The sequence below is a fragment of the Ictalurus punctatus genome, chromosome 15 (genome assembly GCF_001660625.3).
Source record: "Ictalurus punctatus breed USDA103 chromosome 15, Coco_2.0, whole genome shotgun sequence".
In the NCBI taxonomy this organism is placed as follows: domain Eukaryota; kingdom Metazoa; phylum Chordata; class Actinopteri; order Siluriformes; family Ictaluridae; genus Ictalurus; species Ictalurus punctatus.
Genome location: NC_030430.2, coordinates 20,602,981 through 20,616,981, shown reverse-complemented (window position 1 = coordinate 20,616,981; position 14,001 = coordinate 20,602,981). Strand labels below are relative to the sequence as shown.

The 14,001-nt window shown below is 41.8% G+C and overlaps 2 protein-coding genes and 1 long non-coding RNA gene across 3 annotated transcripts; 1 reads left to right on the top strand and 2 right to left on the bottom strand.

The window, feature by feature from the left end:
• The first annotated feature begins 579 nt into the window (after positions 1–579).
• Positions 580–12,075, top strand: ikzf4 (IKAROS family zinc finger 4). Its single transcript, XM_017487762.3, has 8 exons — positions 580–1,585; positions 4,135–4,189; positions 4,281–4,385; positions 4,477–4,764; positions 4,908–5,075; positions 7,048–7,200; positions 7,279–7,410; positions 8,107–12,075. Exons 1-8 carry the CDS (start codon positions 1,127–1,129, stop codon positions 8,886–8,888), a joined length of 2,142 nt encoding a protein of 713 aa, XP_017343251.2. The 5' UTR covers positions 580–1,126; the 3' UTR covers positions 8,889–12,075.
• On the bottom strand, positions 1,475–2,505 carry LOC124628950 (uncharacterized). Its single transcript, XR_006983734.2, has 2 exons — positions 1,898–2,505; positions 1,475–1,548 (listed from the first exon to the last, which is right to left on the bottom strand). It is a non-coding gene; the product is annotated as an uncharacterized LOC124628950 (long non-coding RNA).
• Positions 12,076–12,801: 726 nt separating the features above from the next.
• Positions 12,802–13,478, bottom strand: rps26 (ribosomal protein S26; the record flags this gene model as incomplete). Its single annotated transcript, NM_001200157.1, is given in 3 exon segments — positions 12,802–12,893; positions 13,036–13,166; positions 13,300–13,478. Coding segments are annotated over 3 exon segments (346 nt in total), but the record flags the coding sequence as incomplete, so codon positions are not given.
• Between the last annotated feature and the right edge of the window lie 523 nt (positions 13,479–14,001).

Here is a 14,001-nt window from a genome sequence, read left to right as displayed (position 1 = left end):
TATGTATTACGTATTGTGTAATTCATCATAATGTTTGCGTCTGACTTTTCCAAAGCAGAATCCAGTGCTTTGTTTATGTGCTTTGCTTAACTGGTTTATACACTTTCACATACTGTTGATTTTTGATTTTGAAATGAACTGTTCAATTCTCAAATCTGATTGGTCAGATGGCGTTAATTAATTTTTCTCTTACAGCACAGCTTTGACAATGGTGCGGCTGTACTTCAAATCAAAAGTTTATATTAGTACACTTGTTCTACTATGTTAGCATTTCTATACTAGCATTTTATTCATAAGGTATGGTGGACACTCCACATAATCTAAGACTAATAATAAATGGGTTCAGAAATGATCTTGTAATTTAACAAAGAAATCGTTGTTATGGTTAAGCTTTCTGTAAGAAGAGGTTCATTTAACATTTATGGAAGAAGTCTCCAGCGTCAGCGCATTGTAACTGTCAGTAGGTTTTCCAGGATGGAAGAGTCTTCAGGACTTTTACTATAACATGACAAGATGCATTTTTTTGTTGTTGTTAACTGCGAGATAGAGAGAGAAACAAAGAGAGGTTTCCCTGCTGGAAAAAAAAACTATAGAAACCCTCACAGAACTTAATCATCACTGTAATAATCGGAAGTGTATTGGTTTTATTGAAAACTCTAATTGTCCCTGTGGGTCCCTACTGGTAATTTGTAGCCTTCTACTTGTAATTTGTTGCATGTGTGGTGGATACCATTAAGGACCAATAGTGTAAATGGTAATGGTTTGAATGGTTAGCTGATGGTTTGTAATGGTATCTGGATTGGAAACCATTAGAAACTCTGTGATGGTTTCTATTGGTTTTTTTTTCAGCAGGGTGGTGAGCGAATGACAATTTATAGCTGTTCTAACAAGTAACAACAGTAACTAATCTCACAGACATTCAACAATATAAAGCTAAACACTATTAACAGATAGTTCACCTCACACTTCCAGGATTGGTGGTTCGATTCCCGTGCTGTGGGGGTTTCCACCAGGTAGTCCGGTTTCCTCCACAGTCCAAAAACATGCATGGTAAGTTGACTAGCATGCCTAACGTGTCCGTAGTGTATTAATGGGTGTGTTAATGTGTATGTGATTGTGCCCTGTGATGGATTGGCACCCCGTTCAGGGTTTCAGAATAAGCGGTATAGAAAATGGATGGATGGATGGCTCATTGGTAAATTCCTTTTGCATAAAAGATACAAAACACTACAGGGTATGCCGTTATAAGAAAATAATCAGATTTGGATTGCAGCACGCCATCGCGTCGTTAATTATTTTCCTAAAACTGCACACCCATGCCGTCTTTTATTCCTCACTTAATCTCTACGAGGTTCCCTGCCCATTCCTCACCTTCAAAACAAAGGATCGATGCTCTCGGTGTGATGATTTATTAGAATTTTATTTGATCGTGAATTCCACAGATGGATTAGTCAGGTCTGGATCCCAGCACAGGCCCGGAAGTTGTTTGGGATTTCAGGTAAAAGATCCCGGAGATGCTGCCTTCGCCCGAGAAAACAAACAGTGCTCCTGTTATATAAATACAGCAACCAGAGTCGATCGCCAGGTAAGCAAAATAACTCAACAGGTGCGTGTCATATTGTTTGTTCACGGAAGGTGACACTAGGTGACAGAACTAGCTGACCACGGTGTGTTTGAGCGAGTTTACGTAGCCGGCTAACGTTAGCTAAGCTAAACGGCATCTGGCGAGTGGTGGCTGCCATAGCAACGCCGACGGGCTCTCGAGAAACATTATCCCGCTTTAGCTTGTCACGTACATATATCGAGCATTTTCCTAGTGGTCATCAAGTTTTACCATGTACACACGTTTTAACTCCATTATCATGGTTTGTTTGATCAGTTTAAAAAGTGTCTTTACCTTATTTCTGCTCTGTCGCGTTTTGTTAGCTCCTTAGCTACCCAAGCTAGCTGGTTCGGCTCAACCAGACGAGGGCTGAATCCCAAATGCCTCCCTGCTCCCTATACAAGTGCACTACGTAGACTATTAAACAACGATTTCCACACTTTATGCAGTGCACTATACGTCCCATAGGGAGTTATTTGTATTTTAGCCAGGATGTCAGCGACGGTGCTGCAGACGTGACACATGTCACTGGTGTTTTTGTCAACAACTGTTAACAGTTTGGTGCTCCTGCTCACTCTAGACTGTTTTTATTCTGAGGTAACTATATTCAAGAGCTAAAATGATGAGTGTCTGTTATGTGTATAAACATGCATGGCTTGAACACTCCACCACCGCCTTGTCTGTGCCTTCGAGTTAACTTCATGCCTTAAACACTCACTCAGACCTACTTTATCCTGGTTTGTTCTGGGAATACTGGGCATGGGGCAGGTATACACCCTGAATGGGATGCCAGTCCTGCACACGCATTCACACCTGGGGCAATTGATCGTAGCCAATCCACCCACAGATATGTTTTTGGGAGATGGGAGGAAACCGGAGAACCCAGAGGAAACCCAGAATGTGCAAAATGACACTCGGATGCTGACACATGGCCCTGGATTGAACCAGGGATCAGCTGTACCACCCACCTTAAACAGCTGAGATGTCAAATACATAACAGCTCTAATGGATCTTGTGGAATGAAGAAAAGAATCTGTAATCACAGAGATAAGTCACTGAGATCAGTCACTGAGATCAGATTAGGGCAATATTCCTCATTCATTCTTTTAGTGCAACAAGTGATGTCAAGATCTTAATCTGTAAACCCAAACACATAAATGACATCTTTTGTTTGTGTGCATTTTATTTGTTAAATTATATGATCACTCTTTTAATGGATAGATAGATAGAGCACTTTATTCATCCCAGAGAGAAAATTCACATATTACAGCAGCACGGAGAATTAGAAGTATACCAATTATAATTTACATTATAAATGAAACAGAATAATATATTCATCCATTTTCTGTACCGCTTATCCTACACAGGATCACGGGGAGCCTAGAGCCGATCCCAGGGAACTAAATGGGGGCACGAGGTGGGGGACACCCTGAACGGGGTGCCAACCCATCGCAAGGCACAATCACACTCATATTCACACACTACAGACAATTTGGGAACGCCAGTCGGCCTTCAATGCATGTTTTTTGAAACCAGAGTACATGGAGGAAACTTCTGAAGCACTGGGCGAACATGTAAACTCTACACACATAGGGCGGAGGCGGGAATCGACCCGCCAACTCCGGAGATGTGAGGCAAACGTACTACGCCACCGTGTCCGCCCAAAATAATATCTGTCTATCTATCTATCTAAAGAAAACAACTACAGTGTGATGTGGGGTGGGGTGTAAACATTGTAGTTACAACAGCAGACTTGAGTGGAATTAAAGTGGCAATGCAAACATTGTCAGCAGTGTAAACATTATAAACAGTGTGAAAAATGAATGAAAGTAAAATGGCAGTGCATATGGATATGAATAATGGATGGTGGTCATTCAACTCTTGTCCAATGAGCTTCTCCTCTATTACTTCTAGGAGCTGGGACCACCTCATTGAATACAATAGAATACATTTCATATACAGAGGCAGGTTTCTGTGAAAATCTGCTTGTCACAACATTCATCTGTCGTTATTTCTCACTCTGCTCTTTGCTAGGTCACATCCGATGGGGAGGGCATCGTGTAACACATTTCTTCTCATTATTTCTCGCTCTGCTCTTTGATAGGTCACAAGTGAAGGGGAGGGCATCTTGAAATACACTGATTCTTTGCGTGTTTCTTAACGAAAATCTTTATAGGAGGCAGAGACTTGGGTCTGTGATTAAAACTAGGAGATATTTACATGCGGTAGGATTTAGGATTTCTTGTGAGGAGTCAAAAATTTGCTATATTAATCACTATATTAATCATATAGTAAAGCCACTAGGCTCACTATGAAAAGTGCTTTCTTGTAGTTGCTGAGAAGAAACACATCGATTTTAAGGTTTAAGACAACAGAATGAAACTTCTAGACCTAAATCATCTGAGAGTAGTGTGATATTTTAAAAAATAATAATAATTAAAAAAAAATGTATAACTATATTTTGAGGCAATTGTTATGCTGCTGCTAAAATCAAACCCCTCAGATCTCTGGTGCTTTCTTTTCATTTACAGGCAGCTGGTGTGAGAATGAATGCTGACGATTGTAATGGCCGTTCTTACATGTCAGGTATTAAGTGTTCCTGCTGATTTTAGCTGGTACAGTTCTCTGCTTAGTTGCTTCATTTGATTTATATGTTTTTTGGGTGCCTGTTTTGCAGGCAGCGGAGATTCTTCAACAGAACGGGAGTTTTTCGCAGGGCTAAGGGGACCTACAGTGAGCACTCCTAACAGTCAGCACTCCTCTCCCAGTCGCTCCGTCAGTGGTCCGTACTCTAGCTACAGACACTTGTACTTGTGTATGTACCCGCTTGCAATGAGCATGCTTGTGAAGAGTTTATTCTGCTCTCTGTCCAGCAAATTCCATCAAAGTGGAGCTCTACAGCGATGAAGAAGCAGGTAGTGCCCCACTTGCAGAGAGAGGAGGAGGAGAGAGGGATGAAGGATGGAAGCAGGATAAGGGAGACATCGCCGAGGAGGTTGGCGGAGAGGTCGCAGGCGACATGGGAGGAGGAGTCCTTGGTCAGGGAGGGAGCGGTTCACCTGGTCCCATTCGGCTACCTAACGGGAAATTGAAGTGTGACATATGTGGGATGATCTGCATCGGCCCTAATGTTCTCATGGTACACAAACGCAGCCATACAGGTGAGCTTTATGCAATTGTTTAAATGTATATTCATGTTATAGTGTTTTACAAATTTAAACATACAGCTGTATTAGTTTGTTAATATTGCATTTCTGGCTGGAGTGATTAATCTTGGTGTCTTTGCTGCAAAAATGGTTGCTAGGTGAGCGGCCATTCCAGTGTAACCAGTGTGGCGCGTCCTTCACGCAGAAGGGCAACCTGCTGCGCCACATCAAGCTCCACTCTGGTGAAAAGCCCTTCAAATGTCCCTTCTGTAACTATGCCTGCCGTCGCCGTGACGCACTCACAGGACATCTCCGCACACACTCCGGTGAGCGAACATACCACACCGCTGTTATGAGGAAATCACATCTTTTAATGCAGCACTGAATACCCTTTATAGTGTTGGGCATAATGAGACGCCTGTGTGGGAATGTACTATTGATTTGGAGCCTGATTAATTCCTTTAAAGATTCAGCAGCTCTGCCAGAGGATAGAATTCTGCAGGTTATTTCTAAACTGAATAGTGATCCTCACAGCATGTTTTAGTCATACACTCATGACATTTAGAATATTATGAAAACAGGATATCCTGCTTGTGCTCTCAAAATGTCGATGCACGTTCGGAGAAATGATGGCCAAGTGTCATGGATTTCTCTGAAATGACACAAATGTCTCCCATCTGTCCGTGTGGTTTATGCCATTATTTTTACTCGTGTCAAACGTCGTTGATGAGAAATTTCTTGGTAAAGTTGCGAGAAGTAGTTTCATTCTAGTAAAAGTGCTGATACTTCAATTATTATTTTTTTTTTAAAGGTGTAGCCCCTGCATTTGCAAGTACAGTATTCACTCTTCTATAAATTGTATAGGACAAACTGTTTATTTTATTCAGTGTCAGACCATATAGTAGCCGAAACTAAAATACACCATATGTACTGTAGTTTATAGTATTATTATAGTATTTATTTATACTAAAACAGATTTTGTAACAGTAAATCGATATTGGCCAAAATACTGAAAAAAATCAGTAAGGCAGCTACAGAACAACAGTTATATACCTGTGACGAGACGTACTGTTCAGATTTACACAGAGGTTTGCATGTTTATTAAAAATGTGTAATGTCACATTTACATAAGCATTTAGACCCTCTGTTATGACTCTGGAAATTGAGCTCATTTGCATCCTGTTTCCACAAGTTAAGTTGTAGATCACGCCTCTGCCTGTATAAATCCCCACAGCTGACAGTGTATGTCAAAGCAAAATAAACAACACATGAGTTTAAGGAAATTTTCTGTAGGCCCCCTGACAGGATTGCGTCGAGGCACAGAGCTTTCTGCAGCTTTAAAGGTCCTGAAGAAGACAGTGCCTTTCATCATTGGTAAATGAAAGAAGTCTGGAATCACAGAGGCTTTTTCCAGCCAAACAGAGCAAACATACTGTTCTTCACCATAGGGACAGAGCTAGCAGGTGATGAGCAATGTCTGGTTTCCTCCAGATGTAATATTTGGCATCAGGACAAAGAGCTTAGTCTTGGCTTCATCAGACCATAGAATCCTATACCCGGTGAGTGCTTTAGATACATTTAGGCAAACTCCAATCAAGTGATGGTGTACATTTTACTGTACATGGAGTGGCTTCCATCTGGCCACTCTTTACATAACAGACTGATTTGTAGAGTGCTGCAAAGATGGTTGTCTTTCTGACAGGTTTTCCCTTCTCTGGATCTTCTATCCATAGTAGTGGTCATAAATATTTCAGTGATATTAATATTTCAGTTTAAAAAACAAAATAAGTTTGCAAAATGTTGTGAAAACCATTAAAAAAACATAGCGATACAGATTCACGAATGAAATGTCACCCATTATAGAGCAAAGTTGTGTCAAAAGCGAAATGAAGAAATAGTCAAGTTAAATACATTTAATAGCAGTATCTTATGGCTATTATATTTGTCAGGGTTCAAGCAAAACTTTTCGAAAGTGTGTAAATTTGTGTTAATTTGAGACCTTGTGTATTGAATACATAGAGTACATATGCAGTAAATATTTGAATGGTATTTATTATATTTTACATATACAACACTCAAAATGACATTAAACAAAGGTTTGCATTATAATGTACTCATGTAACATTAAGATCACTTCTGGTAAAACAGTGTTTGTGAAGTAATTATATATTTCACCATAAGAAAGAATGATAAATAATTCCTTAGAAAGTTTTTTTTTTTTTTTCTTTGGTAGCCACCACAAGGTTCCAGTTTTCTTTCTAATATTTACACCCATTGTCATGTTCTGCATTATTTCAGTTTCCTCTCCGACTGTGGGGAAGCCCTATAAGTGCAGTTACTGTGGACGCAGCTACAAGCAGCAGAGCACACTGGAGGAGCATCGGGAACGCTGCCACAGCTACCTACAGAGTCTGGACCACCAGCCTGCCCACAGCACGCAGTCTGCACAGGGTAAATTATAACCAGCTCCTGACGCCTGCTGGATGTGTGTACGCGAGTGTTTTTCTTATTATATCGCCCATTATGCAGGTGAGGAATGTCGTAACATGGATATGATGGCTGACCCTCTGATCCAGCCCTTGTCAGAAAAGATGACCTTCATTGAACGGGTGGCTAACAGCATCACTAAAAGGAAGCGCTCCACACCTCAACGGTTTCTGGGTAGGCTTCTTTCAGTCTATCACTTGTGGGTTTATATTAGGCAGACTCTGTTAATCCTTAAATGCAATAATTGCTTATGCAATATTGATATCGCGTAAAAGCCACACTGCAAATAAACACCGCGCACTACCACAATTTTCTGTGTAAGCATGAGCATCGTGAGGATCCTCCGACATCCTGATCTCAAATGTTCCTGATGAGTGTTGTGTGGGTGTTTTGGCAATTCAAAGCATGGAATCTAACAAATGTGGATGTTTTTGGTTCAAAAACATTATGCAGGCCAGTTTTTCAATGTCATCTTGAGTGTTCTAATGTGTTTGTAATATCAAATGGAATTTTGCAATTGCACTGCGCAGCAAAGTGATTAGAATATGATTTATTTTTTTCTATATCGTGTCATATTGATTATAGCTAGGAGGTGTATTTCTCCTTCTGATATGATATAATGCACGTGCTGATATGTGATTGATCATGCCATGTATAGAAAAAATTTATTCAAACGTGAGAATGAGGGCACACCTGATTCAAATACCAGGGCTTCCAGGCACACCTCTTTCACTCAAATGACGGGGAGGTTATAATCAAATCACTTGTGTTTTGTCTTCTATCTTTTTATACTAAGACTAAGACAGGGACAACAGTTTGATCTGGTGAATCTTTGAATGCCTAATTCTAGCCATGTCGCTGTCTGCGCAGGAGAAAAGCACATGCGAATGAACATGTCCGATGCACCTTATGAGATCAACTCCAGCCCTGAGAAAGAGCGGGATGTGCTGGGTTCTCATGCTGGAAGTGACCCTGCTGCTCTATCTGCTATGGGAAGCCGCTACCTCCGCACCCCTCGAGGAGGAAGCGAAGAGGTTGAGTCTCCTCGATCCCTGCGCCTGCCTCCTCCTCACCCGGCCTGTGTCTCCGAGTTTACCCCTGTCATCAGCTCCGTCTATGGCCACATCACACCCCTGGGCCAGCGGCTGAACTGTGCAGGGAGCATCAACATGGTACTGCCTGGCCGAGAGGCAGGTGAGGGTCACGAAGACGTGCCCTCAGGGCGCAGCCACGCTGACTCGCCCAGCAATGGCTGTCAGGACTCCACGGATAACGAGAGCACGACAGAGGAGCACGGCATCGGCCCTGGCGCTGCCAACCATCGAGGACGTGAGCGCCACAGTCCTAGTCATGCCAAAGAAACAGAAGTGGAAGGGGAGCGAGACAGAGGGGGCGCACCAGCTAAGGGGAGCCCTCGTTCTCCTCCCTCGTCCGGTTTGGCCGTGCAGGTGGTGGACGGCGAGGGGCGGCCGGTGCGCTCGTTCCGCTGCGAGCACTGTCGCATCTTTTTCCTGGACCACGTCATGTTCACCATCCACATGGGCTGCCATGGCTTCCGCCAGCCTTTCGAATGCAACATCTGCGGCCACCGCAGCCAGGACCGCTACGAGTTCTCCTCGCACATCGTCCGAGGAGAGCACCAAGTGGGCTGAACCACTTGGGAGTGGGGGTGGGGGGGTGGGGGTTGGCACGCAGGCAGGACGGGTATTTCAAAGTGGGAAAGAAGAAGGTAAGGAGGGACGTACGCTGCTTTCAGATGATACGGAGTCCAGTTTGGTCTGCACCAGATCAGAAGGGGGACATACTGAGCATTTGCTTTTAGTATTAGTGAACAGCAGGCTTTCAATTCCGAAGGCTAACTGGCATAGGCACACAGGGAGCATTGCCTGTGCCTAAAGAAATCAAATTTAGAGGAGTTTGATTAGAACCATGGGATCGAATCCCACTCTCTGATTGAACTCCCAAATCAATTCATTTGGCAAGACGCAGCTGTTTTGCTTCAGAAGTGCCTTTCTTCAGTGGGGTTTACCTTTTCTGGGTTAGATAGAGAAACTTGGTGCTCGAGCATGCTGCAGCAGGAGGCAGGGGTCAGCGAAATCTTGCCAGCAGCATTTCCGTACTGCATTTTAGAGGATGAGTGTATGAGTTTGTGTGAGTGAAACGAGATCCACAGCTGTAGTATAGTCTAAAGTGTACAGACTTTGTGTTCGGCCTCCTTTTATGGTCATTTTAAGGGTCTGTGGAATTTAGAGGACTCAGGGAGGACACCGGGGACTGAAGGAAAGAACTATGAAGTAGCAGCACGAGCTGCAGGACTCTATAAGACTCAGAGAGAGAAAGAGAGAGAGAGAGAGGAGATCTGTGTGTTAGCCATATGAACGGAGCACACACACACATTGCCTTAAGTAGTTGCTTTATATTAGCCCTGCGTTATCTAGTTGAATTGAGTATGCTGTTTATAATGTCGTGGTTTCAGGAGGCACCATAAAACCCCTCTTTAAACCTGAGATGGCACAGCGCTCATTAGGTGGTTTTAAGAATTAGGCCAGGTCTTAGACAGTATATACCTAAAATTGTTCATGCTAAATGTCTTATTTAAGTAGAAATTAACTTGAAGAAAAAAAATTGCCTTAGTTTTGGAGTGTACCGCAGTGGATAACCTTGGTCCTGCTCAAATTCTCGGACTTGCTGGTTTCCTTTGTGCCTCAGAACTCGATTGTTGTTTTTAATCTAGAAAGACCTCACCTCAGTGGCGATGATAACGTTCATTGCAATCGCTCTTCAGGACTATAGAGGAGTGTTTTGCATCATTCTTGCAGTACAAAGTCCCCCATTATATCCAGCCTGTGCAACAAACCTGTTGATAAAGCGATCGCCTAGCTTTAGTTAATGAGGTACGTTTGTTAGAGTTTTTCCAAAATACAAAAAAAAAAAATAATAATAATGCGCTAAATGCTGCATACTAGGCGATTGCAAATGGGTGTAACAAACCACAGCGCAGCAAATGGAGCCTTAATGTGCTGGTGCAGATCAAACAAAGACCCATATTGCATTCTGTGACTCTGATGAACGATAAGGAGGGGTTGATACCTCGGAGGAGGTTTGCACTTTTCTAACTCTCTGCTTAAATGTGAGTGTTTTCGCTGGGGCTGTCGGGTTGGGCAGGCAGACGGGGATAGGGTGGGGTGGGGGTGGGTTTGATGAGGCTCTTCTTAAAGGCTTTAGGAGATCCTACTGTACTCAATGAGCTTTGGAACATATTCTTTTGCTTTCTGAAATTGCTCGATTGCACTGATTTCTGATAATAAAAAAAAAAATGCTATTTAGGGAGAATAAGTACAAATTTGATACTATGTAGGTTATAAAGACAAACAGTGTGTTGTTTTTAAAGTTCTATAAATACTATTTTCCTAATGAAAGGAATTGTCACAAAGGGTTTCAGAGCAGAAAATTCTCCTTGTGTTGTAAAATCGGTGCTTAATTGTTCATGTGGCTTCTGCCCTTAATATTGGCCTTGTATCCTGTACGCTTGTCCTGTGTGAACATGTCACGTATGAATTAACGTTATCAAGGTACACTTCACTCCCGAAGGTGACAGATTGCTGCGGGACAGGAGTAAAACTATTACTGCAGAATTTTGTACCGTCCGGCCAAGATATCATGGCCTGTTGTAGTCCTTTCTTGCACAACAGTGAGATAAAGCACCAATGAACAAATTTCGAGAATATCAAAGAGTTTGTCGTTCGAGGTTCGTTCGGTACCGCCTTTTCAATCGTGGACAGTTCTTAAGGATACTTGGATGTTGTAGCATGTTTGTCACTCGGCGTTCGTGAAGATGGTTGGCTGTTTCCCAAACCTGCTTATGTGTGATCCCCTGACCTAGTGTTAGACTTCCTGCTAGCTGAAATGCATCCGGAGACCTCGTAATCTTAATGTGTTTGGATCCATGCCAGTGAAAAGCCTCCAGAGTGAACGAGTTCAGAAGTAGACTCTAAACGAGACCAAAACCAGTATTTCCTCTACAACGTTAAGTCGATAGCTTTGCACCCTTCATAGCTGAAGAGAATTCATCCTCCTCCTACCAAACGTAAAAAAAAAAATGTACTTGAAGATATTTAAGAAAGAAAATATCAAATATATGATACATCACAATGCACTTAATGGTTGAAATGAATTTATGTAAATAAGTACATGGTATGTATGAGTGAGAAGGTAGCATGTGTGCTTATTTGTTTTGCTGGAAATCTGGAACTGTTCAGCTTGTATATCAGCTGCAAATTTTCCCCAACGTTCCTCCACCACAGCCTCTCTGTTTGTTTTCTCCCCCTCAAAAGTTTCTTTCCCCCCTCCGACCCTTGTGTGTGATGAACTTTAAATTAATATTTTTAAATGAACTGTGAAGCAACCATCACAAGCAAGTGTGAGAGTGTGAGCATTTTCGTGAGGCAGGGATTACACTCCCTTTCATACTTACAGGCTTTCTCCTGGGCTCAATGTTTTTAAAGGCTTTGTGAAAAAAAAAATGTATATGACAAAGAAAAAACTCTTTACCTCAAATTTGTTAAAATAAAAAAACTGCCTCATGTTCTTTAAAAAGGTGTGTTGGTTTCAAGAACTGTTGTTTTGGTTTTGTTTTTAAGGAGTGACCCAGCATTCAGTTGAAGTAATTTTTCATGTCCAATAAAGTAATGTTTGTCGTATCTCCTGTCCACTTAAACATCTCAGCTATTGTTTTCCACTTTGCCTTTTGTGGTGTGCGTTTTTGTTTGTTTGTTTTTTTGTTCTTTATTAGGTAAGTGGATAAGTGTGAAATGACTGAAGACAATAATTTGCAAAACAGCTGACATCTGAAAATAAAGCTTTGCTGTTTTTTTTAAATCACAAATGGACAGATTAAACGAGATTCTCACAGTATTCTCACAGCCAGACGTTGACAATTTGCACTTGTTTTTACTTTGATTCTATATTCAAGAAGACTGGAAAAAGAAAATGTCAGCAGCTTCTAACAGCTCAGAACTATTCTCACTATTTCCTGCTTAACACAGCCTTGTAGCGCAAACATTTTTTATTAAAAAGTAATTGCTTTTGCATGTCAGTGTTAAAAGGTAAGCCTTTTCCCCCAGGAGATTTGATTATGCAAAGCATTTCTAATGGGGGGGGAAAAAGTAGTGAATTTAATTCAGCTGCATTGGAAAAAATGTTTTGTTAAGAAGTCAGTGATCAAGAGTTGAATGTAGTAATGTGGTTTATCTCATGATTTTTAGGTTTAAGCCACCACAATCAGGCCTTGACTTAATTTTTTTTTTTTTAAAGCTGTTTTAGTCACTAGCTTCACTATTTTCAGAACTGAAGCGTTTCTTATTTTTGCTTTTTTACAACTCCCAGTGCTGTACAGTAATCAGCTTGACTAATTTGCTGATTAAAACACAGTCATCTCGAAAGGATGGGGTTTATAGTAGAGGATTCGGCTATAGAATAGCCATTTGTGTTACAAAACATACCAGGACACACTGCTTTCCACAAAGTGACATGTCAGGTCATGAACTAAAAAACCATAATCAAAAGCATGGCCATAAGGAGGTATTATTTATTTACGTACAAACATCAGCAAATGCGCAAATTCACATAGGCTTAGCAGGAACTCTTGGGGCAGCACCCTAAAGAGAAGAGAAAAGAAAAAAAAAGCAGTGATTAATTTCAGTGCACCTACTACCACACATGTAGCATCACCAAAGTGAACTGATTCCTTTAAGCAAAATCCAAACTCTCCAACTTGTCTTTAATGTGTGTTAAACTTACAGCAGGTCTAAAGCGAGGCGGTGGCGTGCGGTCCTTCCTGGCCTCACGTGATCGGTTCCTCACCACTTTGCTGTGAATGGCGCAGCTTACACAGTAATGAAGCTTAACATACAGTTTTGGCAACACGTAAGCTGGGGAGGGAGGACAGGAGAGAAATAGAATGTTAGCTTACTCAAAAGATGAGAGAAACCTTTCAGGATTTCTTTTATTATTGTGGATTGACAGGTGTGAAATAGCGCTGGTATACACCACAATTGTACGCACCATCGAACACACTGGCCTCGGAGATGTCCCTCACAGCCGCTGCCTCAACAATGTTCCTGATGACAAACTTCTTGATGGCCTTGTCTTTGGGCACACAGCGGGCACAGTTGGTGCAGCGGATGGGCTGAACGTGGCCCCGGCCTTTCTTGGCACGGCCGTTGTTCCTCCTTTTCTTGGTCTGGGGAAACAGGTCAACTGTTAATCGTGCTAGAAGACATTAAGGACAAAGTCTTCGGATACAACGGGGTCGCACCAAGAAGGAATAACAAATGCTCCAGCGAATGAGGAATGACTTGGTCCAAGTTTTATTTTAGGTGAGCATTGTGCCTGTTAACCAAATAACCCTTGACTAACAACTGCAATTAGTTCTGTCTGTCCACCGTGTGACAATATACTACATACCACAGCACTGACAAATTCTCGACACTGATTTGTCAGAAGGTGTTCATTTTCTGTAACAGCAGCTCTGTCAGTCATTGATACTGGGAAGTTTTCTTTTAGGGTATGTTTGACATTTATGGAAGGAGTTTACATTGTCAGCACATTCAGTGAGTTTTCGTTTTCTCAGTAACACGAGCATTACACTTTTTTTTTTATATTATAGCTGCGCTAATACATATTAACTACAGAAACTAACTTGTCTTGCAGACAACCCACAACATTAAAGTGCACCTATTAGGATTTTAATATTTGAAAAATCAT